Source organism: Phacochoerus africanus, chromosome 2 (assembly GCF_016906955.1).
Source record: "Phacochoerus africanus isolate WHEZ1 chromosome 2, ROS_Pafr_v1, whole genome shotgun sequence".
Taxonomy (NCBI): Eukaryota; Metazoa; Chordata; class Mammalia; order Artiodactyla; family Suidae; genus Phacochoerus; species Phacochoerus africanus.
Window position 1 is genome coordinate 50,241,980 of NC_062545.1, and position 24,771 is coordinate 50,266,750.

General features: G+C 36.9%; 1 protein-coding gene across 4 annotated transcripts in view; it reads left to right on the forward strand.

Moving 5' to 3' along the window:
- Positions 1 to 24,771, forward strand: part of COL19A1 (collagen type XIX alpha 1 chain) — a 345,293-nt gene that overhangs the window by 239,466 nt on the left and 81,056 nt on the right. For all 4 annotated transcript variants that reach the window (XM_047760063.1, XM_047760070.1, XM_047760080.1 and 1 more), the window contains 3 exons: positions 3,521 to 3,574; positions 18,267 to 18,311; positions 24,005 to 24,067. In XM_047760063.1, the coding sequence (XP_047616019.1) occupies positions 3,521 to 3,574; positions 18,267 to 18,311; positions 24,005 to 24,067 (162 nt within the window). The remainder of the gene's footprint in view (positions 1 to 3,520; positions 3,575 to 18,266; positions 18,312 to 24,004; positions 24,068 to 24,771) is intronic.

The following is a 24,771-nucleotide window of genomic DNA, read 5'->3' on the forward strand; positions in this document are numbered from 1 at the left end:
CCAACAGTGTAGGAGGGCTCCCTTTTTGTTTGGAAGATTGGCTCTGGCTACCTTACTCTGCTGCCAGTGGTTTGATCAACAGCAAGAACAGGATTCTGGGTGAGGAATATATTCTGTGCTTATGGGATACAGCTATATACTGCAGACAGATAACCAGTCTATAAAAGACAAGACAGTTCTCACCCAATTAAAAAAAAAATAAGAACCATGTATTAGTTTTACTATTTTCATCCCTACTGCCAGCTGTTCCATGCTGTGCAACTCCCACCACACTGTTCACTCACCCTCTGCTTTCTTCTTACCCTCTTCCAAATTCCCTTTGAAAGCCTTCCCTTCATATATCTTTTGACCACCTGCTCTCTTGAGCTCTGCAAATGAAGATAAAACAAATTTTTAGTATAGCTGTGATGGGGAGGAACTGGGGGGACTGTTCGGGCATAATCTCCCTATCACAGGTGGAGAAAATTATGAAGACAAATCCAAGTAGATAGAGGGGCCTCTCCTGGCTCTCCAGTAGGACTGCATCTAAAGGCCAAATGCTCATTGCCTCCTCCAGCATCAAACACAGTGCTGGCTCATATGAAATGCTAAGTACAGTTTTGCTGACTATCTTTTCAATTTCAGTGTGGTTAAGTAGAACGTGGAAGAGTGATCACCCCGTATTCTCTAGGGCACGGTCATCATGATTAAAAAAAAAATTACTGCAGAAATTATTTTAGACTGAGAGTTTACTTTTAAATTAAAAGAATTGAGTAAATAAGTAGTGAGTTCAGGCCCAGACTGCTTGTATTAAATATTAGTCATACCACATACTAAGGTGGTATGACCATGGGCCAGTTAACAATTTCAAAACCCTCAGTTTCTGTATCTTTGGTTTCTTTCTCTTTTTTCTGGCTGTGACTGAGGCATGCAGAAGTTCTTGAGCCAGGAATCAAACCCAAGCCACAGCAGTGACAGTGCCAGATCCTTAACCCGCTAGGCCACCAAGGAACTCCTAAACCCTCACTTTCTGTATCTTTAAATAGGAAATAATGATGGGGTATACATCATGGTGTCGGGGTAGAGATTAAATGAGTTAATTTATTTAAAACCTTTGGTGTAATTCCTGGAACACGATATGCATTATATAAATGTTTGCTATTATTATTTGATTGATTCCTCTGCTCTAGTTGAGATGCATTATTAATTGTTCTACTATATTTGGAAGCCCTAATTGTTAAGCCTTTCACTTTTAGCTAAGATGAATGTGTCTGAAGCTAAATTTACTCACCACATCACTGTTTTTTGATTTAATTGGCCTTATTATTAACACATTCACCATTCACCAAATGCCTACTATGCATGCATCCCAAGGTACTGTTGATACTACCACATAGAGTTTCTAAAATTTCTCCTTGCCACATTAGATAGCTGCAAAAGGATCAATGTGTATGGAATCTCATGTCTCCTGAGTTTCAACAATGTCTTTTAATTTGCATCTTCTTGACCGGAAACTTTGTGAAACATCCCCTAACTCAGTGACCTTTTTCCTCGTCACTTCAACTAACTGACCTAGAATATGTCACACAAAACTGAAAAAGAACCTGAAAATATATAATGCCTTGAGAATTCCTTTTTGACATTAGCTCTGTTTTGATTTCAGCAAGGTAACAGCATCGTTTGTCTTTCCAATCACAGTCAGCCCCATTCCTCACAAGGCCTATTATTTTCTCACGAGTTACACCAACCTGCTTCCAGGCATCCATCATTACTTCTTGGTGTCCTCGACATTTAATGGCACAAAGCAAAAGCTTCATGTTAGAAGTTGTCTTCTGTCACAAGCCATTCATAAGAAATACCTGTCATGAATGTTAACCGACATTAATCTTTTCAATGTACCTAAGGTGTTATCAGTGAGTGCAGCTAACAAGTATTCCTTAAAATGTTTCCTTTTTAAAAAATTGAACTATAGTTTAGTTACAATAGTGCGTTAATTTCTGGTGTACAGAAAAGTGGTTTAGTTACAATATCAGGTTAGTTTCTGGTGTGCAGAAAAGTGTGAGATATATATTAAACATCTTATAGGATATTGAATATACCTCCTTAATGCTATACAGTAGAGCCTTATTGTTTATCCATTCTGTATATAATGATTTTCATCTTCTAATCCCAAGCTCCCAGTCCATTCTTCCCCCACATCCCTTCCGCCTTAGCAGTCACAAATCTGTTCTCCATATCTATGAGTCTGTTTCTCTTTCATAGATAGGTTCATTCGTGTCATATTTTAGATTCCACATATAAGTGATGGCATATGATATTTGTCTTTCTTTTTCTGACTTACTAGGTCCATCCATGTTGCTGCAAATGGCATTATTTCATTCTTTTTTCATGGCTGAGTAATATTCCAGTATATATCATCTTTATTCATCTGTCAATAAACATTTAGGCTGCTTCCACATCTCAGCTATTCTAAACAGTGCTTCTATGAACATAGGGGTCCATGTATTTCTTCGAATTATAGTTTGTATGGATATATGCCCAGGAGTTGGATTGCTGGATGATATGGCAACTCTATTTTTAGGGGGTTTTTTAGTAACCTCCATACTGTTCTCCATAGTGGCTGCACCTTAAAATGTTTCTTCACTTTTCAAAGCTTTTACCCTCTTTTTAAAATAATAATCTTTGTATAACAGTGACTTTGATTTGCTCTATCATGATCTTTGGGTGGCTTATCTTCTGAGAACTTTGTGTTTTCTCTCTTCCCAGGAGCTTTCAAGGTCTAAGTGAAATAAGCCATCGCTTTTCTGAAATAGCAAAATCTATCTTGGCTTGAATAACTTGATTTAAAATCATGCTAATCGTACATTGTTCTCCCCAAAATGTAATCCCTGAATAGCTCAGAAAATTCTTATCTTCCTGGAAGTTTTAGGGACAAGCATAAGTTTTTACTTCTTTCCTATCCACCAGAAGCTCAGCATAGTGCTTCATGAATATTTCCCTATCAACTAAAACTACATGTATTTAAATGTCCAAAGCCTGAAGTTATCTTTTTCTGGCCTGAAAGTCCAGGGGAAGCCCATTTTCACCCAACTAATTTAAAAAAGTAAAACAATAGGAAAAAAATTTTCCCCTTATTTTTTAAGTTAATAACACATGGGCACACATTTCTATAATACATTGATTAAAGCCCTCTAAGAAATGTCAGAAATAAACTGAAGATCTTCAGCCTATTTGCTTGAGGAGTTTTCCAGGTACAATTCTTAATAAAGAATATGCTGATGGATGACCTTCTAGTGAAATGTTACATGTTCCTACTTAGGAACTCTCTTTGGATTCATGCAGGATTTAACCTAGAAATATATTTAGGAACCTGATAAGTTGATGTCCATGTGATTCTGTATTAATTAGAATACTTGACTAAACTTGATTAAATTCTTCCTTTTCCTTAACTGTGAGATTTCAAGAGTTCTTAGATACGTTATTTAAACACACATTGTTTTGGTAAATATTTACATACTTCTTTGATTTGTTTCTAATACAGGGACCTCCTGGAATACAAAGAGTACAACAGACCCTCAGTGAATATTATCACAAGGTATGGCTTCTTTTACTCACATGTTGTACACAGAGGTTTTATGTGATGGTGTATTTGAAAAAAAATAAATAAATAAACATAATAAACTGCTGGACTTTGAAATATAATCACATTACCTAACATCTTTCCATAATGAAAATATGTTTCAAAAAAGTATTTTGCTCAGCATCTCATTACAAACCCAGGATTTTGTCTTTATTTTTTAAGTTTATTTCAAAGTTTATAAAACTTCATGCCAAAAATTAATGCAAAAACCATGTTTAACCATTGATAACATCATATATCTAGCTTCCCAAAAGACAAAAAAGATTATTTGCTACCTTAAAGCTCTGGGTAGGTGATAGATTTCCTACCCAACTACCAGGTGCTGTATTAAAATCTCCAGTGAATTTTTACATTCTATAGGTCAAGACTGGAAGTCCCTCACCTTTCAGGAAGGAGGCACTTTAACTTCTCCAAGCTTTTTAAATTACACTTGGTTTGGGTAGAATATGACGTGGACATATCTGAGTACCAAAAGGCAGGATAGTTTGGCCTCCAATTCTACAAGGAGGCGCAATAGACACAGAATGAGTGTTGACAGCCAAGTGAGACTCAGGGACCTGAGACCATTGGTTGACTCATCATTCAGCACTTTGTGTGGGGCATTCTGTCCACTGACTTGGATCCCTTTTAACATCTAGTTTATCATCAATAAGCTGCTGGTGAGTAATGGCAGCAAACCCAGAGAAGCAAATTTAGAGACATCCCCCTTTGTCTCCTGTGTTCTTGGTCTCCCTTCCTGTAAATTCCTCTGACTGCTCTTGTTCCCCTGTTTTAAAATCCCAAAGAAACACTCTGTGCCTATGTCAGTAGAGGTCTTGAAGATAGCAAGTGCTCAGAAAATTGTTTATTAAATGACAAGTCAATTCATTCAAAATCCCAATTCTTCTCACATCAGATTAAGTTCAACATAAAGATGTGAACCATTTGTGGCTGATAAATTTTAAATCAAAAGTATGGGAAGTCAGGTGTTCCCATTGTGGCTCAGTGGTAACAAACCCAACTAGTATCCATGAGGATGCAGGTTCAATCCCTGATCTCACTCGGCGGGTTAAAAGATCCGGCATTGCTGTGAGCTCTGGTGTAGGTCATAGGTTGCAGATGTGGCTCAGATCTGGAATTGCTGTGGCTGTGGCATAGGCTGGCAGCTGTAGCTCCAGTTCAACCCCTAGCCCGGGAACTTCCATATGCCATGGGTGTGGCCCTAAAAAGCAAAAAAAAAAAAAAAAGTATGGAAAGTCTCTTCCACTTCCTGAATAATCTTGTCTAATGTTTTCTCATATTTTTCCATGGAATATTATATTAGGAAAAATGTTAAAGGTATATTTTATGCCTGTTTAGTAGGCATTTTCTGAAAAACTCTATTCTAGCTTTTTCAAATCAATCAGGCTTGGCCCACATGAAAAAAAAGTAAGAGAAACAAGTCTAAAATTAATCAATTAAAATACCGTGTATTTCTGTAAATGACATCTATTTGTACAAAATAGGATTTATTATAAATGCTTCAAAATAATGAAATGAGTAGGCTCTGATGTTACATTGTCAGCTAGAAAAATTTAAAGAATGCAGTATAGTCCTACCACCTTTGGCATAAAATTTACCAAGTTGCTACTCGGCTACTTAAATATTTGCTGTCCCTTGCAAAACTTTTAATGCTCATATCTTTACAAGTCTCCCAACACTACTTCTATATATAATTTATCATGGCGATGAGTCAGTTTTCCCTTAAATGAAGATCTATGGTGCTTTATATTTTAGAGTCTAAAGTTCAGAATGTAAATTTTTAACTTTAAGATTATATTTTCCCCCAAATAGGGCTGACTAGAGTAGGTCGTGGAGAGTCTTGCTAACAGCAAACTGGTTCTTTGATTTTAGATAGTGACTCACCTAAAAGAGCTCCAGCTAATCTTACTACCATTACAGGATTGAGGTTCACAGGTATTTAGTCCATCTGTGCTCAAAATGTGATTCAGAACTGGAACATAACTAGATAAAGAGGAGAGATCATGGCTTTTCTCTCCCAAATGAAACATTAACCAAATTTAACATTGGTAATGGCTTTAAACCCATCTGGGAATTAAAAGAAGGTAACTTTCCAAATACTTGACTGCTTCCTTCTGAGAATACTTAGGGCTGTTTCACCAAGGTCTCACCAGGATAGATAGGAGTAAGGGCTGTGTCTTCCCAGTACCTACACAGAGCAACCTCTCTGGATTGTAACCACCACCTCCTCACCCTCAGCTTCACAAAAGAGCCAAATATGCCATGGTGAGTGGCATGCCTGTTTCCACTTGGTGGTGTCCCCACCCACTCCTTGCCAGTCCCACCTGTTTTGAGTGTTGAGACTGTTTCAATTTGCAAGTTATTGCATGCCTAATGGTCTGTCTGTAGCTAATAAGCACAGAAAGAAAGGGGGCCCTGAGTGAAACTTTCCTGGAGATTAAGTAATGGACCAGGTATGGAAACATATAAAATGACATACAAGGTTAAAATAATCTTTCCTTTTAAATTGGCATTGATTTATGTAATGTCTGCATTTGAGTCCTGCACCTCAGCGCCTCAGCTTGCAGCAGCTTCAGCTATTCTGCAGCCTGGATTCTGCTGAAGCAGCTGCCCCAAGGAGGATGACAAGCAGACTGCTCATACGCCTTCCCTCCCCATTCTAATCTGAAGGAGCTCATGGCTCATTCTCTCATCCCAGGAATCCTCAGAGGCAAAGGAATTGCCTTTTGGCCCATATATAAGAGTTGATTTTTTTTCTACAATTTTCCTTATTTCATCAGAGGGAGAGGCTCAGACATAAGAAGCCCTCTCCTCTCACAGCACAAATCAAAAAAGGACTTGGAGAAGGAAAAAAGAATGTGAGGAATAGAAAGACTAAAGAGGAAGGTCAGGATGATTATATAAGTGTGTTTTTATGTATTTTTGCATGCCCACTTGAGGATGCAAAGAATAAAATGGAGATTTCCCTCTCCATCACAAAAATAATTTGCAAAACATCTGCTCCCATTCTGCAAGACTGTTTGGAAAGTAGCGGCAATGCTTAGTTTATTCTTCCCCTCAAGGAAAATCTGCTTTCAATCCAGCAAACTGCTCTGCATTGTCTTCAGCTCCAGGGATTTTAATAAAAATTTGGTAGACTCTGTCACCTGCTAAAACCATCAGATCCAGAGTTCCTTGCAACACCCTCTAGATGGGAAAGCAAAGAGAAAAAAGCATTAACTGTGGAGGTCAAGTACTGGCAGATTTTACTTTTGATATTGTTTTTAAAGATCCACATGAAAATGCATATATAGTTAGTTATCTTGACATCACCACACTCTGCAGTTTGCAGAGAATCAGTCTCATCTGTTGGAGATTAATGCTACATGCTGCACCTCCCAGGAACCAATTTTGGTGTTCACTTCTGCAAATTGTTAATCAAAAAAAACCAATTTGCTAGCAAAATAATCTATTTCCTTTTCTAGTACCAAATCACAACTTCATTTTCATATACACAGACTAGAAAGGATAAGAAAACATTTCTCCAAAATCAAACTCAAGGTCTTTCCAAAACAGCGACTTAACACCAAGGATGGCACAGAAAATGATGGCTTCCTTGGAGACACTAGAGGCAACCCTTCTGGGTGTGGAAGATTTACAAATTAAATTAAGAAGTCCTAACTTCCTGTGTCTCCCTCCCACTGCCCCAGAATCTACTAGCTTTGGGAAACATCATGGATTTAGGCACAGACATGGATTTTTGGATATTAGCTTTATTACAGAGAACCCTAAAACTCACTTGGGTCATCTCCCTCCCATACTTGGAGCTAGTGAAATGTATTCTTGCCAGGACCTGAGAAGTTGGATCTAGAGCCAGCCTTAGGCCTTCTTATCAAGTGGATACAGCTCTCTTAGGCCACATGGTATATTTTAACTTGCTAGGGCTACTCTAGCAAAGCATCACAAATTGAGTGGCTTAAACATCTGAAATGTATTGTCTCACAGCTTTGATGGTATGGGCAGGGCCACATTGTCTCTGAAGCTGCTAGAGAGGTGTGTCAAGACCTCACTGCTAGCTTCTGGAAGCTCCTTGACTTGTGGCTGCATAACTCCCATCTTCACATGACGTCCTCCCCATGTGCATGTCTCTGTGTCCAAAGTTCATTTTTATAAAGACACGGTCATATTGAATTAGGGATCTACCTTCTCCCTAGGGATCAAACCCACAACCTCATGGTCTCCAGCATGACCTGAGCTTAAATAATTACTTTTGCAAAGAGCTTATTTCTACCTGAGGTCACATGCTGAAGTACTGTATGTTAGGACTAAAACAGAGGACTTATGGGGGCAGGGAGTGGACACCATTCAATGCATAACAGATAACCTGATTTTTTAAAATATTGTGTCCTGTCATGTTTAGGATTGACTAAGTTCCCAAAGACCAGGCTGGGAAATTTTTAATGACTTCGTATCCTGTAAGGTGGTTCATGTCCTTGGTCTTATTTATTTATTTATTTATTTATTTATGTCTTTTTAGGGCCGCACCTGCGGCATATGGAGTTTCCCAGGCTAGGGGTCTAATTGGAGCTGTAGCTGCCTGCCTACCTCACAGTCACAGCAACACCAGATCCGAGCCTCATCTTAGACCTACACCACAGCTCAGGGCAATGCCAGATCCTTAACCCACTGAGCAAGGCCAGGGATCAAACCCAGAACCTCATAGTTTCTAGTCAGATTTGTTTCCGCTATGCCACAACGGGAACTCCTGGTCTTTTTTATTAGATTGAGCCATGGGAAATTGCTAATGTTTGACTCTTTGGAGCCTATAAAAATGGCTTTCTCCAAGTTTAGCCTACACATGTCTATTAATTCTCTTCTTTCCACAGAACACTCTCTTGAGATCAATTGAAATAGCATGAGTCTTCCCACTTCCTGACTACAGATTACATCAACCTTTTTCCCACAAGAGAAAAAATATATTCCAACATCCAAAATGCTTTTTTAATTTTTTTTCTATTTTTATTGAAGTATAAGTGTTCTGTAATATTATATTAGTTTTAGGTGTACAACAGTGGTTCAATATTTTTACAGCATATACCCCATTTAAAATTGTTATAAGCTATTGGCTATATTCCCTGTGCTATACAATATAACCTTGTTGCTTATTTATTTTATACATAGTAGTTTGTACCTCTTAATCCCCTACCTCTAACTCACCTCTCCATTGGTAACCACTAGTTTGTTCTCTATATCTGTGAGTCTGTTTCTGTTTTGTTATATACATTCCTTTGTCTTATTTTTAAAATTCCATGTATAAGTGATAATATAAAGTATTTGTCTTTCTCTGTCTAACATATTTCAGTAAGCATAATACCCCCAAACCAATCCATGTTGAAAATATCAGAATTTCATAATTTTTATGGCTGAGTAGTATTTCATTATATGTGTGTGTATATATATATATATACACACACACACATACATACATATGTATATATACTACTTATTCTTTATCCACTTACCTGTTGATAGACACATAGGTAGCTTCCATATCTTGGCTGTTGTAAATATGCTGCTAGGAACATTGGGGTTCACATATCTTTTCAAATTAATGTGTTTTTTAAATTTGGATACATACCAAGGAATAGAATTACTGGATTAATGGTAGTTCTAGTTTTAGTTTTTTAAGGAAACCCCATACTGTTTTCTATAGTAGCTCTACCAATTTACATTCCCACTCTGCATCCTTTCCTACATTTGCCATATGTAGACTTTTTGATGATAACCATTCTGATGAGTATAAGGCCATATCATAGTATGGCTTTGATTTCCATTTCTCTGAAGATTAGCAATGTTGAGCATTTTTCAATGTGACTTTTGGCCTTCTATATATCTTCTTTGGAAAAAAAAGTCTATTCAGGTCTCTGACCATTTTTTAATCAGATTGTCTCTTCTTTTGATATTGAGTTGTATGAGCTGTTTATATATTTTAGAACCCCTTATCAGTCATATCATTTGAGAATATTTTCTCCTATCCCATAAGTTGTCTTCTCATTTTGCTTATGGTTTCCTTTGCTGTACAAAAGTTTTTAAGTTTAATTAGATCCCATTAGTTTATTTTTGCTTTTGTTTCTTTTGCCTGAGGAGACAGATCCAAAAAATATTGCTACAGTTTCTATCAAAGAGTGTTAAGCCTATGTTCTTTTCTAGGAGTTTTATGGTATCAGGTCTTACCTTTAGGTCTTTAACTCATTTTGAGTTTATTTTTGTATGTGGTGTGAGAAAATGTTCTAACTTTATTCTTTTACATATAGATGTTCAGTTTTCCCAGCACCACTTATTGAAGATATTGTCTTTTCTCCACTGTGTATTCTTGCTTCCTTTGTTTTAAATCAGTTGACTATTAATTGGTTTATTTCTAAGCTACCTACTGTGTTCCATTGCTATGTGCCTTTTCGTACCAGTATCATACTGTTCTGATTACTGTAGCTTTGTAGAATAGTCTGAAGTCAGGGAGTGTTATACCTCTAGTTTTGTTATTTTTCTGTCAAGGTTGCTTTGGCAATTCCAGGTCTTTTGTGGTTCCATATAAATTTGGGGATTACTTGTTCTAGTTCTGTGAAAAATATTTTGATAAGAGATTGGATTAAATCTATATTTTGCTTTGGATATTATGGCCATATTAATAGCATTAATTCTTCCAATCCATGAACATAGTGTATCTTTCCATTTCTTTGTATCTTCTTCAATTTCCTTAATTATTGTTTTATAGTTTTCAAAACATAAGTCTTTCACCTTCTTGGTTAAGTTTATTCCTAGGTATTTTATTCCTTCTCATTTGATTTTAAACAGAATCGTTTTATTGCTTTCTCTTTCTGATAGTTTCTTATTAGTGTATAGAAAAGCAACAGATTTTTGTATGTTTATCTCATATCTTGCAACTATATTGAATTCATTTATTGAGTCTATTAGTTTTTTGGTTGAGACTTTAGGGTTTCCTATATATGGCATCAAGTCATATGCAAATAGTGCCAGTTTACTTCTTCCCTTCCAACTTGAATGCTTATTATTTCTTTTTCTTGTTTGATTACCATGGGTGGGATTTCCAATATTGTGTTAAATAAAAGTAGCAAGAATGCACATACATGTCTTCTTCCTGATTTTAGAGAAAAGGCTTTCAACTTTCCACTATTGAATATGATGTTAGCTATAGGTTTATTATGTTGAGATATGCCTCCTCTGCACCAACTTGATAAGAGTTTTTTTAATCATGAATAGATGTTGAATTTTGTCAATTGCTTTTTCTGTGTCTAATGAGATGATCATGTGATATTTATCCTTCCTTTTTTAATGTGGTATATCACATTGATCAATTTGCAAACATTGAACCATACTTGCATCCCTAGAATAAATCCTACTTGATCATGGTATATGATTCCTGATATATTGTTGAATTTCATTTGCTAATTTTTGTTGAAGATTATTGCATTTATATCCAGCAGAGAAATTTCCTTCCTTCCTTCCTTCCTTCTTTACTTTCTTTCTTTTTCTTTCTTTCGTTCGTTCTTTCTTTCTTTCTTTCTTTCTTTCTTTCTTTCTTTCTTTCTTTCTTTCTTTCTTTCTTTCTTTTTCTTTCTCTCTCTCTCTCTGTGTCTCTCTCTCTCTTTCTTTCTTTCTTTTTTGTGTGTCTTGGTCTGGTTTTTGTATCAGAGCAATGGGTAGCCTTATAGAATGAATTTGTGTGTTCCCTCCTCTTCAGTTTTTCTGAATAGTTTTAGAAGAGTAGGTATCAACTTTTCTTTATATGTTCGGTAGAATTCCCCTGTGAAACTGTCCAGTCTTGGAGTTTGTTTGCTTGGATTTTTTTTTATTACAAATTCAATTTCATTACTAGTGATTCATCTCTTAAGGTAGTCTATTTCTTCCTGTCTCAGTCTTGAAAGATTATGTGTTTCTAGAAATTTATTTCCTTCTTCTAGATTGTCCAATTTGTTGGCCTGTAGCTGGTTGTGGTATTATCATATGATTTTTTTCTGTCTATGTGGTATCATTTGTTATTTCACCTCCTTCCTTCTTATTTCGTTTATTTGGGTACTGTTTTTTTCTTGATGAGCTTCACTAAAAGCTTATCAGCTTTGTTTATCTTTTCAAACAAACAGCTCTTGGTTTCATTGATCTTTTCTAGGTTTGTTTGTTTGTTTTTGATCTCTACTTTATTTCTTTTCTGTTTTTTCTTCCATTTCCTTTTTCCTGCTGTTCTTCTTTTTACCTTTCCTTTAAATGGTAGGTTAAGTTGTTTGAGGTTTTTCTTATTTCTTGAAGTAGGTCTATATCAGTATAAAATTCCCTTTAGAACTGCCTTTGCTATATCCCATAGATACTGGAAATGTTTTTATTTTCATTTGACTTCAGGAATTTTCTGATTTCCTCTTTGATTTCTGTGTTGATCTATTGATTTTTTTATAACATGGTGTTTTGTCTCCAAGTGTTTGTGTTTTTCCCATTTTTCTTCCTATAATTGATTTCTAGTTTCATACCATTGTGGTTGAAAAAAATGCTTGATATATTCTCTATCCTGTTAAAGTTGTTGAGATTTGTTTTGTGGCCTAGCATGTGATCTATTCTGGAAAACATTCCATGTGTATTTTGCTGGTTTGGGATGGAATGTCTATTAAGTCCAACTAGTCTAATGTATCATTTAAGACTACTGTATCCTTTTTTATTTCCTTTCTAAATGATCTGTCCATTGATGTAAGTGGAATGTTAAAATTCATCTAGTTTTATTGTATTATTGCCAATTTCTCCCTTTGTATCTGCTAACATTTGCTGTTTTATATATATGTATATATATATGTGTATATATACACACACAGACACACACACACACACACACACACACACACACACTTCTGTATTGGGTACTTACATGTTAACTACTGTAATATCTCATCTTGCTTTGATCCATTTTTCATTATATAATGCCCTTCTTTGTCTTTTGTTACTGATTTTGCTTTAAAGTCTATGTTGTCTGACATGAATATTGCTACCCTCTGTTTCTTGTCATTTCCATTTTCATGAAATATCTTTTTCCATCTTCTCACTTTTGCCTGTGTCATTAGCTCTGAAATGAGTCTCTTGTAAGCATCATGTAGATGGGTCTTGTTTTGTCTATGCAATCAGCCACCCTATTTCTATTGATTGGAACATTTAGTCCATTGACATTTCAAGTGATTATAAACAAGTATGTACTTGCTAACATTTTGTTACTTGTTACCTGGTTGTTTTTGTCATTCCTCTTTGTTCTTTTCTTCCTGTAGTTTCTTCTCTTCTGGTTTGATCATTTTCTTTAGTGGTATGCTTGTGTTCCTTTCTAGTTTTCTGTGTATCTATTGTTGGGGGGGGGGGTGTTATTTATTTTTTCTTGTGAACATTGTTGATTTGTGATTATCATGTGGTTCATATATAGTTCCCATAACTATCTGTACTTATTTTAAACTAGTAGTCTTTTAAGTTCAATCACAGAGATTTACATTTTTTATTCTTCTTTCCCACATCTTGTATTTTTAATGTCATATTTTATGTCTTCATCTTTATCCCTTCACTGTTTATTGTGGTTAATTGCACAATTTTTTCTTTTAATCTTTGTATTATTTTAAGTCATTGATTCACAAACATTACTATATATCACTCTTTACAATTGGGATTGGGATTTTCCTTTCCTATATATTCTTACTTCTTACTGTAGCCTTTTCTTTTTCACTTAGAGATAACCCTTTACATTTTTTTAGGGTAAATTTAGTGTTGATTAACTTTTAAGTTTTTTTTCCTTGTCTGAGAAGTTCTTTATCACTCCTTTGATTAAAAATGATGACTTTGCTGTGTAGAATATTCTAGGTTGTAGGTTTTTACCTTTCAGCACTTTAAATGCATCATGCTATTCCCCTTTGGCCTATAAATTTTCTGCAAAGAAATCAGTTGATAGTATTATGGGAGTTTACTCATATATGATTCTTTGTTTTTATTTTACTGCCTTTAGAATTCTCTTTTTATTTTTAACTTTTGCCATATGATATGTCTTGGTGTGGGTCTGTTTGGGTTCATCATGTTTGGGATCATCCGTACTTCCTGTACTTGAATATCTTTTCCTTCTTTAGGTTTGGGAAGTTTTCAGCCATAATTACATCAAATACATTTTTAACTATTTTCTCTATTTCTCCTTTGGGAACCATGTGGTTCAAATGTTGGTACACTTGATGTTGTTTCAGAGGTCCCTTAAACTGTTCTCATTTTTAACTTATTTTTCTTTTTGCTGTTCTGATTGGGTGATTTTCATTATTATCTTCCAGAGTATTTATGAGTTCTTCTGTATCACCTCATCTGCTCTTAATTCCTTCTGTTGTGTTTTTTTTTAACTCATTTATTTTATTCTTCAGTTGTGACTGACTTGTTCTTTTTTTTAAATATTTTCTAGTTCCTTGTTAAAATTCCCATTGGGGTCATCTACTCTTTTCTCTAATTTATTTATCATTCTTACTTTTAATGCTTTGAACTCTTTATCTGACAAATTATTTCTTTTTTTAATTTGTTTTTTTAAGGAGTTTTCTTTGTTTCAATTGAATCAAATTCCTCCGTCTTATCATTTTTCTAACTCTCTCTGTCTCTATGAAATTAGGTAAAACAGTTACCTATCTGGCCTTGAAAGGGTGTCCTTGTGTGAGAGCATCCCTCAGCAGTCTACATATGCATAGTAGCTTTGGTGGGAGAGCTGGATCCAACCTGAGCCTAAGTTATATCTTCCCCTAGGTTGTGCTGCAGCTACCACCTTGGTAAGGGGGTGGGGCAGGAGATGGAGGGGATTAAGCCAGAACCAAGTGTTATCTGGAGCTTCACCTATGCTTAGTGGACATCACTACCCTATTGTGAGTGGGAGAAGGTTCCAAGTTGCTGGAGCAGAAGCCCTGAGGGTCAAGTCTGAGATGGCTCTGTTCCTTCTAAGTTTGTGCTCTCCCATCTCCCACCACCAGTACCCTTGCCCCAGAGGAGAGCAGGGCTGATGTAAGAGGGCCTGGAATGGGTGCTCATTGTGGATTAGAGCATGGGCTGTGGTGGTCCTGGCACTGTCAGAGTTCTTGACAACTGCCAGTCTATTGCCTACAGGAGTGACAGCAATGGCTGCTGTTCCCCTATTTAGATGCTATTCCAAGTCTGAGCTAACTCTGTACCCCATAATTGCACATGCACACCCATAGCTACAGCAGTTCTTTCCCTATTGTTGAACTGTGCAGCAGAACAAGTGAATCTGGGCTAGGCACACAGATTGGGCTATGGCATATGTTAAAGTGGTCACAGGAAACTTGCCAGAGTCCTAGAAAGTTTTCATCTGCTTTCTCCACCTTATTTTGGGAGTAAATAAGTGTGTGTGCACTCTTCAAAGGCAGACTTTAGGTTTCATAGAGCCCCATTGTCAGTGCCACTTGTTTTCAAACCAACTAAGGAGACTCATACTCCTGATGTTAGACCCCAGGACTGGGGTGCCCAAAATGTGGTTCAAACCACTCACTTCTCAGGGAGGATCTCTGAGCCTATGTAATCCCTTTCCTCTTCTATGTTCCCCACTGTGGGCACAGGTCTCAACCTGATTACTTCTCTTCTCTTCCTTCCTGATTTTGTATGGTCTTTCTTACAGTCTTGATTGTATAAGAGTCTGCCATTCTTTCACTTGTTTTCAGTGAGAATCGCTCCACATGTAGATGCATTATTGATATGACATGGGGGAGGTGAGCTCAGCATCCTCCTACTCTGCCATCTTGATCTCCCCAGAATTCCTGAAATGTGCAAGCTGAAAAGCACCCTATGCACAATAACCCTCACTGCTTCAGCACAGAACCTTTCAAATGAACACGTTCAAAACTGTACAACTATTATAGGTATTCAAAAGGCTTTAAGAACCCATTCAGATAATATGACAGCAAGGCACAAAATGACCTAGTAAAATCAGAATAGCATCTGAAGCAGAACCACAGGTTCCAGAAACACAAGGATTATGTCTCTTATCATTTCTGTAGAACCAAGTAATTATCTAATACAATTAGCTTGGGGAAAGCAGAGAGAAAGAGCTCATATTTCAACAAATAAATGCAACTGAAGTTTAGGTTTGCCTCTGCCTTGAATATTGTTAGTCCAATTGTGGTGAACATGTGGAGAAGCCACTGAAGTTTCTCGATTAGATGGATTTCCTGACCTCACTGTTGAGTGAAGCAAACATATGGCGCTCTGCTATGTAAAAAATGTCTTGTTTTTTCTGGATATGAAAGCCTCCAGAAAAATCAAGATTTTTAAAACAATAGAGCATATGCATACTTGGTGCTACAGAGGCATTTCTTCATCCCACAGTATCTCTATGCCTTTTAGATTGTTGAGGGACCAGAAGGGGAGAAGGACCTAAACCAATGTGCTACACCGTGAGATGCTGTTAGCAAATGTACTTTGGGTGCTCTGCGCTGCAAGCCAGGAGTGTGGGGCCTACCAATCCAAAGACTATCTCTGGACAACTTATATCCTAGATGAAAGCATTTCACCTTCCCCAAATATCCTAGCATGCACACAGCTAAGGAGAATCTAATGGGTTGTACACAGTGATTGGTACCAGGCCCAAATGGCTAGTATTTTCAGGCAGTTCCTAAAATTGTTATATTCCTGTGCCAATTGCATCCAAACAACTTACCATTTGTATCTGCTGATTCTTTATGTGTGCGTCTTGGAGTGTCATACCTCATTTTCAAATATGTCCTTGTAATAATTTTTGGCTTGGAATTTTGAGAGTATAATTTTTATTTTCAATTCATCTCAGACCAAAGGAGAAATGAGAGAATATCTGTCACAAGACCAGTAATAGCAGCAGTTATAAACTACTTATTTTTAATTGGGGTAGCATGAGTAACATGAAGGCACATTAAAAATGTTAAAATATAGCAACAGTGATCTGAATAGGTACCTCTATATTTTTTTGTTGTTCTTGTTGAAATATTTCTGTACTTTTAATTTTTTCTACCAACATATGTATTTTAATTAAAATTTTTTAATGGGAAAAAATACACAAATTAGAATTTTGGCTTATTTACTTAGCAAATATTTATGGAATGATTCCTACATGTTAGGTACTATGCTAGGCATGGGATAAGCATTCAATACTAGGTCATCATGGACCTTACATTCTAATGGAGGAGGGCAAGAATTTTATATGTTAGTATTACGAAGGAGAAACACAATGTCCAGTAAGAAGGTATGAGTGGAGAATCTGTCTGGAGACCCACAGGAGGTTTCCATGAGTGACATTTAATAATAGCTCAGACCTGGGGGTTGAGTCATTGCTAGACAAAGAGGTAAGGACAAAGTGAGGATCCAGAAAGAGAGATGGGAAGGTCTTGGTCCATTTGAGAGACTGAGAGAAGACCTTTATAAGACTTTGTTAAGCTTGGAAGGAAGGAGTTCAGAATGTCTTCTCCAGGTCATTCTCTGACCTTATATAGAGAATGTACTTGTTGGGGGAGCCAGAGTATATTATCGGGGGCCAATCGGGAAGCTATTGCAGTGGTCCTGGTAAAACATGATAGTGGCTGTACCATTGAGGGCAGGTAGAGTGAAGAGAAGAGATTTAGGGAACAGAGGTGCCCAGATTGGATGACACTGTCCTTGAGGAATAGAGGAGGGCAGTGTTAACAATGATACCAAATTGAAAATAAGAGTTCTTTGGATGAGAGAGAATGAATTCATATTTTCTTTCTTTCCTTGATTTTTTTCAATTATAAAATGAAATTAACAATCATTTTAACAAGTCACAGTGAAGAGATATATTAGAAGGAAGTTCTTTATCATTAGTCCATGCCTGGACCAACAAATGTTAACAATGTGAGATACTTCTCTTATCTTTCTCACTCATATATACTTGTATTTGTTGTATTTCTTAATTCAATTTTGAGTTTGTTGAATATAAATCTCTTCTAGAGTTTACAAGTGAGTACATCAAGTAGAAAATTAGATATATGGGTTAAAACCCAGAAGGGAAATGTATGCTGGGTTTACAAATTTGTCTTTGTGCAGATGATGCCTAAACCATGATGTAGATAAGAAAAACTGGGAGAAATTGTTAAGACTCAAGAAGAGCCTGGACAGAGTCCTGAGGAGGTCCAACTTTAACCAATTAGGTGATGAAGGGGGACAGAGAGATAGGAAGAAAGCAGGAGAGTACCATATAACACAAGTCAAGACCGTGGCAATTGCAGCCAAGAGGTCAATTAATGGAATGTCCATTACACTGAACAACAAAAATATCATTACTAGCATTAGGAAGTCATATCAACAGAGCAGTTGGGGACCAAGTGAGGATGCCAGGTGTTAATTTGGAGTATTGCTGGTTCACCCCTGGAGAGGTGCCATTTCCCCAGAGTCATCTCCTGGGGGGATGTCACCATGAAGATAGATAGGGTCTCAAAAGTTAGAGTTTTTTAGGAACATTTGACGTAACACAGGGGAGAAAAAGGGATTAAAATGGTGTCCATAAAAGCTATTACAGTGCTACTATCTGATTATTTATGTATTTAAATTAGGGACTGACTATATTCAAAGTAAGTGGATTTTTTATATTTTTATTTGTTTTATGTTTACCTAGGGGAATCTTGATGAACATGGAGCTGGTGGCCCAAAAGGAGAGAAGGTAATCAAATTTTCAAAGTGAATAAAAGCATCTAGGGTTTTATACCAACTCACAAATTCACATAAAAGGGTGGTCCTGCTGCCCCATGGGCTCCATGTTCAGCCTCCCTGCTTCCTGACCACAGCAGGACTGAGGTCAGCCTCCAAGTGAAGACTCTGAGTAGCTGCTGGCTACAGGTAGGGGATGCATTCACATAAAGGGGAAATAGCTGTAATAAGTAAATGAAATTAGGACACATGTTTCAATTTATAATTAGATGTTGCATGGATCCATGAAGGTGGCAAAAAACAATCTGAAAGCCCTTTTGACAAAATGTCACAGGCTTGCTATTTTTGTGTCTTAAGTGTCCAAACATAAGCTGTCATGGAAGCATTTTTTAGTGGGGTTTTATCATAGACAGCCATGGTTTAACCAAATAATTATTTTGAAACATCTTTAAAATTAAAATGCTGATGAATTTCTATTGCTTTCCCATTGATCATGAGCTTAATTATATCAACTCTGAAGATGACAGATTCACTTGCCCACTCAAAAAGATGTTTCACTCATTTGATTCTGATTTTGTGATGACCTTGGATTCAGTGGGAATGTGCCATCATCAAGAAAAAATGGTGCACATTAAATTAAATCCACAGATAGAGATGAGTAGGCTTGAAAATACTATACAGAAACATGACCTGTGAGTGCTCCTTCTATTCATTCACCCAGTAAAAATTTTCTTGATTGAGGGCAGGTTATTTCGACATGAATCCAAGAAAATATGACTTCTGTGGCTTATAAATCAGCTCAGCCAATCTATTCACAAGATCATACATCTGTCACCAGGAGAAACTGCTAAAAGAGAGTCTCAACAGACACTAGGGAGTTGTTATAGGTTGACCATTGAAAATGAAATTTCCTGCAAACAAATAAATAAATAAAAACCTTGACATTCTTAAAAAGGCATCCTCTAAAATTGATTACACAGCAATAATGTCATTTATGTGTCTTGGATCATACTGCTTATACATTAACATTACTTCCTGTAACCAAATAGCTTTCAGAATTCCTATACCACCATAACAAACACGTTACATTTTAAACAATGTTGCCAGACACATGCAGACTCAGGAGAAAAAAGAAAAAAAGAAAGCCACGAAACTTGTCACTTAGAACAGCTGAGCAAAGAGAGTTTGTGGCACTTTTAAAGTATTTAAATGATGATTCATTTCTTGAAACAAAACAGCTGGCCTTCTGTTTTGCTGTATTCATTAGGAAACATATGTTACTTAGGAATTCTTCAGACCTCAAGGATGAGAAATTTGATTCTGTCAAACAGGTGTATTTCAAACTCTAAGGACCTTTTCTATTGCTCAAAATCTTTTCTAATTGCTTCAGAATCTTAAATGAAATTAGAAGCCAGTGGCATAACTGGTCCCTCTTCCCACCCAAATAAATAACCTGGAAAAGTCTACAGAGACCTTGATGCAGTGTGTGATGTAAATGTACATATGAAATGATTTGTAAGATTTCTAATTACCAGGAGAAAGACTGCCAGTAAGCAACACATAGGATAAAGTCAAGAACATATGCACCACACTTGCTGGAAGAGTAGGAAGACCCTTAGTACCTGAGGTGAATCTATACTTTCATTTTTAAAATGACAGTGATGTTCATAGGTCACTGTTGTAAGAATATAAAGCTCCTTCAAGCTATTTCTTCTTCTGGCACCCGTAGTGGACGTCAGTGGTTCTGAATCCCAGCTGCACATTGGAATCCTCTGACGGCTTTTAGAAAGTACCGGTGCTCAGGTCCCATCTCCAGAGACCCTGACATGGGGCAGCACCTCTGACTCAAGTGGATCTGGAAGGGGTCCATATTGCTGTTATTTAAAAGAGGATTCTGGGGTTCCCAGCATGGCTCATTGGAAATGAATCTGACTAGCATCCATGAGGACACAGGTTCGATCCCTGGCCTTGCTCAGTGGGTTAAGGATCCTGCATTACTGTGAGCTGTGATGTAGGTTGCAGATGCGGCTCAGATCCCACATTGCTGTGGCTGTAGTGTAGGCTGGCAGCTACAGCTCCAATTCAACCCCTAGCCTGGTAACCTCCATATGCCATGGGTGAGGTCCTAAAAAGACAGGAAAAAATAAAATTAAATTTTTTAAAAAAAAGAGTATTCTAACCAGCAGTTAGGGTTGAGAACCTCTGAGTGGGCTTTGGGGTCAAAAGTTGTGCCATTAATGGCTTTGTCTCCTTGGGAAAGATGCTTCATTTCTCTCAACTTCAGTTTCCTCATTTATAAAATGGGCATTATCATATATACAGAAAGAGTTGATGGCATGATTAAAATCGAATGGGACGAGACGAATTTGCCCAAAGCACAATACTGACACATATTAAGCCCTCATTAATTAATTGTTCCTTCCTATTCATCCACTCCAAACTTTGTTCTCGTGAGGTCTCTTTTCTCTCTTTTTGGTATTAATAGTTAGTTGTTACCATCCTTAACACCTGGTCTTGATTATCTTTGCCTCTCCCACCATAATTACAACAAAGAAGAGACTCCATTTACATTGTAGAATTAACCAGAAGGACAATTTCAACACATAAATGACTGATTGCTGTATAATACATCACTTCTCAATGTACTTGCCTGGCAGGATAGAGTCACAAAACCAGTCTACCATTTGGAGCCTAGCCTTCCAATGAAATACTAGGACAGACACAAACATCAGTAGAATCCACACACAAATCACTCCTAGCATAGAAGCCACATCCTGTATCAAGAACCCTAAAATATAGGAAGAAACACCAGCATTTAATGGTAAACGGCAATAGAGACCATGGCATCCATGTGGCCAGTTTACCTAGATTGAAATGCTGCTCTCTGCTCCGTTGCTTGCCTAAGACTGAAAGAATGTGGGGAAGGAATGATGTGTTTGCAAGTTGGTAGAGAACTGCTCTTTTACAGAGACAGTGGAAAAATGTGGCATAATATCTAAGGACTCCTGAGGAATTAGTGGGTGTCTCTCAGGACAATTGTGAGAGGGAAAAGATAGAGGCTCAACAACACTAGACCTTTCAAATAGCATCCAAAGCATCAAATTAAAGGACAGCCTTTCCTGAAGCTAAGTAAATTCATCTCTTGTCTTTCAACTCATATTCACAGTGTTAAATCACTGAACATCCTTTTTAAATATGAAAAACAACTCTGTGTCTAAGATAAGATATGAAGTGCTTCTCTTTGCAGAATTTTATATAAGGGAACTAGTCCCTAGGATTTTCTTCAAACCTGAGCACACCTTCATACCCATCAGAGATGGACAAAGCTTCTGTCAGGTCCTTCGTCTACATTTCAGTGGAGACCTATATACATTGGTTCAAATATATAGCAGCTGTGAATGTAATTACTCTTCCTCCAGGCTTTGTCCCCTTTCTTTACCATTTGGTACTGAGCAGATGTGACTTTTATAGTAATTTCTAGATCCCTTCTTTGATTTTTACATTTACTTCATGCAGCTAAGTCTAATTACCATCACACCTATGCCCTGGGGATTTTAGCACCTATCAGAGCAGTAATAGGAAAGTCACTCTATACAACCTAATGCTTGTATAAGGTCAACTATTCTTTCAAGCCAACAGCACTCAGTCCCTTAAATATATCCACCAATTTCTCCCTCTTTTTTTTTTCCTATGGATAGAACTATCTGTAGGAAAAAAAAAAAAGGCTACTCTTACAATCTGGATAGGTGCAAAATTGATGATATACTATATACTTAGATGGTGCACTATAAATAAAAATACTTGATTAATATTTTAATACAAAATTTACAAAATATATTCCACAAATATAAAAGCCTCCTTAATAAAAACATGATATTGTCTATCCATTACATTTGACAAGCTCCCTCTTCCTCTAGTCTAAAATCACAAGATACTGATTATGATAAAAATGTAGAAATAAACCAACATTTTTTAGGGTTGTAATAAATTTGTGCCTGAAGTACTTTGGGTAGACTGTTGCTTGAGGCTTCAAAATAAACAGATAAATATATCTACACAAGGGGCAGGTATAAAGATGTTCATTGTAGCCTTGTTTATAACAGAAAAGCTAGAGGCAACCAAATACCAATCAACAGGGCTTGGATGAACCCTGGTACATTAAGATAATAGAATGCTATCAAGCAGTCCAATGAATGAGCTAGATCTCAATGTATCAGTAGAGAACAGATATTTAACATTGAGTGGGGGAAAAGGTCACAAAAGGCTATATACAAGATAAAGCAATAGCTTTTATGGACTATGTTTTACCTTTTTAAAATTTTTAGGGCCACACCCACTGTATATGGAAGTGCCCAGGCCAGTGGTTGAATTGGACCTACAGCTACTGACCTACAGATTGTAGAAGCCTTTTTTTTTTTTTTTTCCTGCACCACAGCCACAGCAATGCAAAACCCGAGCCACATCTGCGACCTACACCATAGCCACAGCAATGCTGGATCCCTGACCCACTGGGAGAGGCCAGGGATCGAACCCGCATCCTCATGGATACTAGTCGTATTCGTTTCCTCTGCACCACAACGGGAACTCCTGGAAAATGTTTTAAATATCTAAAACAGCATATTGTTTATGGTTCCACATATACAGTAAAAGTCCAAAAGTATGGACTGAAAATATAAGCACTAAATTCATGACAGTGGCTCTCTCTGGGACAGAAATAAAGAAGAAAATATGAAATTTCTTCTTTTATTATAAGCTTTTTTCTTTCTACTATCTTGGGCACCTTGTCCATGGAGCTTTGACATATTTAACTTCACATTTTTTTTTTGTATTTTTTCATAATAAAAAAGACAAGATGGGCAAAAAAAAAGGTGTTTGCCCAGAAATGCAGTGGTGAAGATTGTTTTGCAAAAATGCTCTTGAGATTGGAAAATATCCCCAAAGTATATAACTTCTAGTGGCTACATTTGATTTAATAATTGTATGGTATTCAGGGATGTTGGTTAACACTAAACAGAGGCAGAATGCTAGAAGATCTTTAAAGTCTACTTAGTGATGTTTCCTTTCCACAAGTATTGTTTCTAAAATTTTATTTTTTCAAAATACTTTTTATATGTCACAAATCCTTCCTCAAGATTTTTATCAGAACCTCTCAGACATTTCTAAGCTGCTGCTGTCACCACATCAGCAAGAGCCTTCTTTGTTGACAGCCAAACACTTAACTGAGGATATAAATGTTTGAAATAGCAAAGAGACATATTTTTCTTCATATAGCTCCCCACTCCCCCACCTCCCCCCAACACCTGCAAAAAGAGAGAAGTGTCTGCAATAAAATGAGGCTGAATCATTGCGTTAAATAATCTGATGTCTTTAAGATCACAAAAATTCTTTTATTTTTGGTACAGCAAAGCAAAGTTATAAATTTTTCTTCTGTGTTCTTTCTTTGAAAAATAATAAACTTTTTCACATTAATGTTAAATATCATAATGAATATTATGGATTTCTACAAAACCTAAAAGTGTTGTGGATTGCTGACAAACATATTATTATGCAAATAGCCTAACTGAATTCAGAACTTCCCATGGTCTCTTGGAGGATGATAGGTAAATTCGGAGCTTAGAAGGAGCACAGGCAATGTTCTGACACTGTCAGTTACAGCAGCACTCATTTGGTCTCCTGAAAAAACTTTCTTCTGCTTTTTCTTAAAAGGGTGAAGCTGGACCACCAGGATTTCCAGGCTCTATTGGCCCCAAAGGTGAAAAAGGAGAATCTGTAAGTATTTTAGCTTTGAGGGCAGAGGAAGAATATCCAAAAGATAGAATTAAAAATATTTTTCTTAGAGTTTCCGCTGTGGTGCAACAGGATCGGCATCTTGAGAGCACTGGGACTGAGGTTCAATCCCCAGCCCAGCACAGTGGGCTAAGGATCCAGCATTGCCATAGGTCACAACTGCGGCTCAGATCTGATCCCTGGCCTGGAAATTCCATATGCTGCAGGGTGGCCAAAAAAGAAATCAGCCCCAATTCCATGCACCTTGGTTCCTCTGTCATCAAGAGCATGTACTCTATGCAAAGTGCTAGGTTTTCTGTATGTATTACCTCACTAGTTCATTTTTAAAAAAAAGAAAAATCACTCCCATTCTTCAGATGAGGCAACTGAGGCCCAGAGAAGTTAAGTAACTTCCCTAAGGTCACACAGCTAGGAGGTATTAAAACCATGAATCACACCTGAGTAGGCTAATCCAAAACCCATTTAAAAGTCACTAAGCTACCATGCTATAACTAAATGTAATAGCTAAAATGAATAATAAAATCAATAAATCAAAAGACGGGCTAGTTCATCCAAAAAAAATTATAAATGTTTACCCATTTGCTCAAACAACCACTCTCAGCCTGTTCTCAGGAGTTTTTCTTGGTTTTTATAAACTCAAAGGTGCTACTCAAACCACTTTTCAATATCACTGCAGTCAGTTTCTT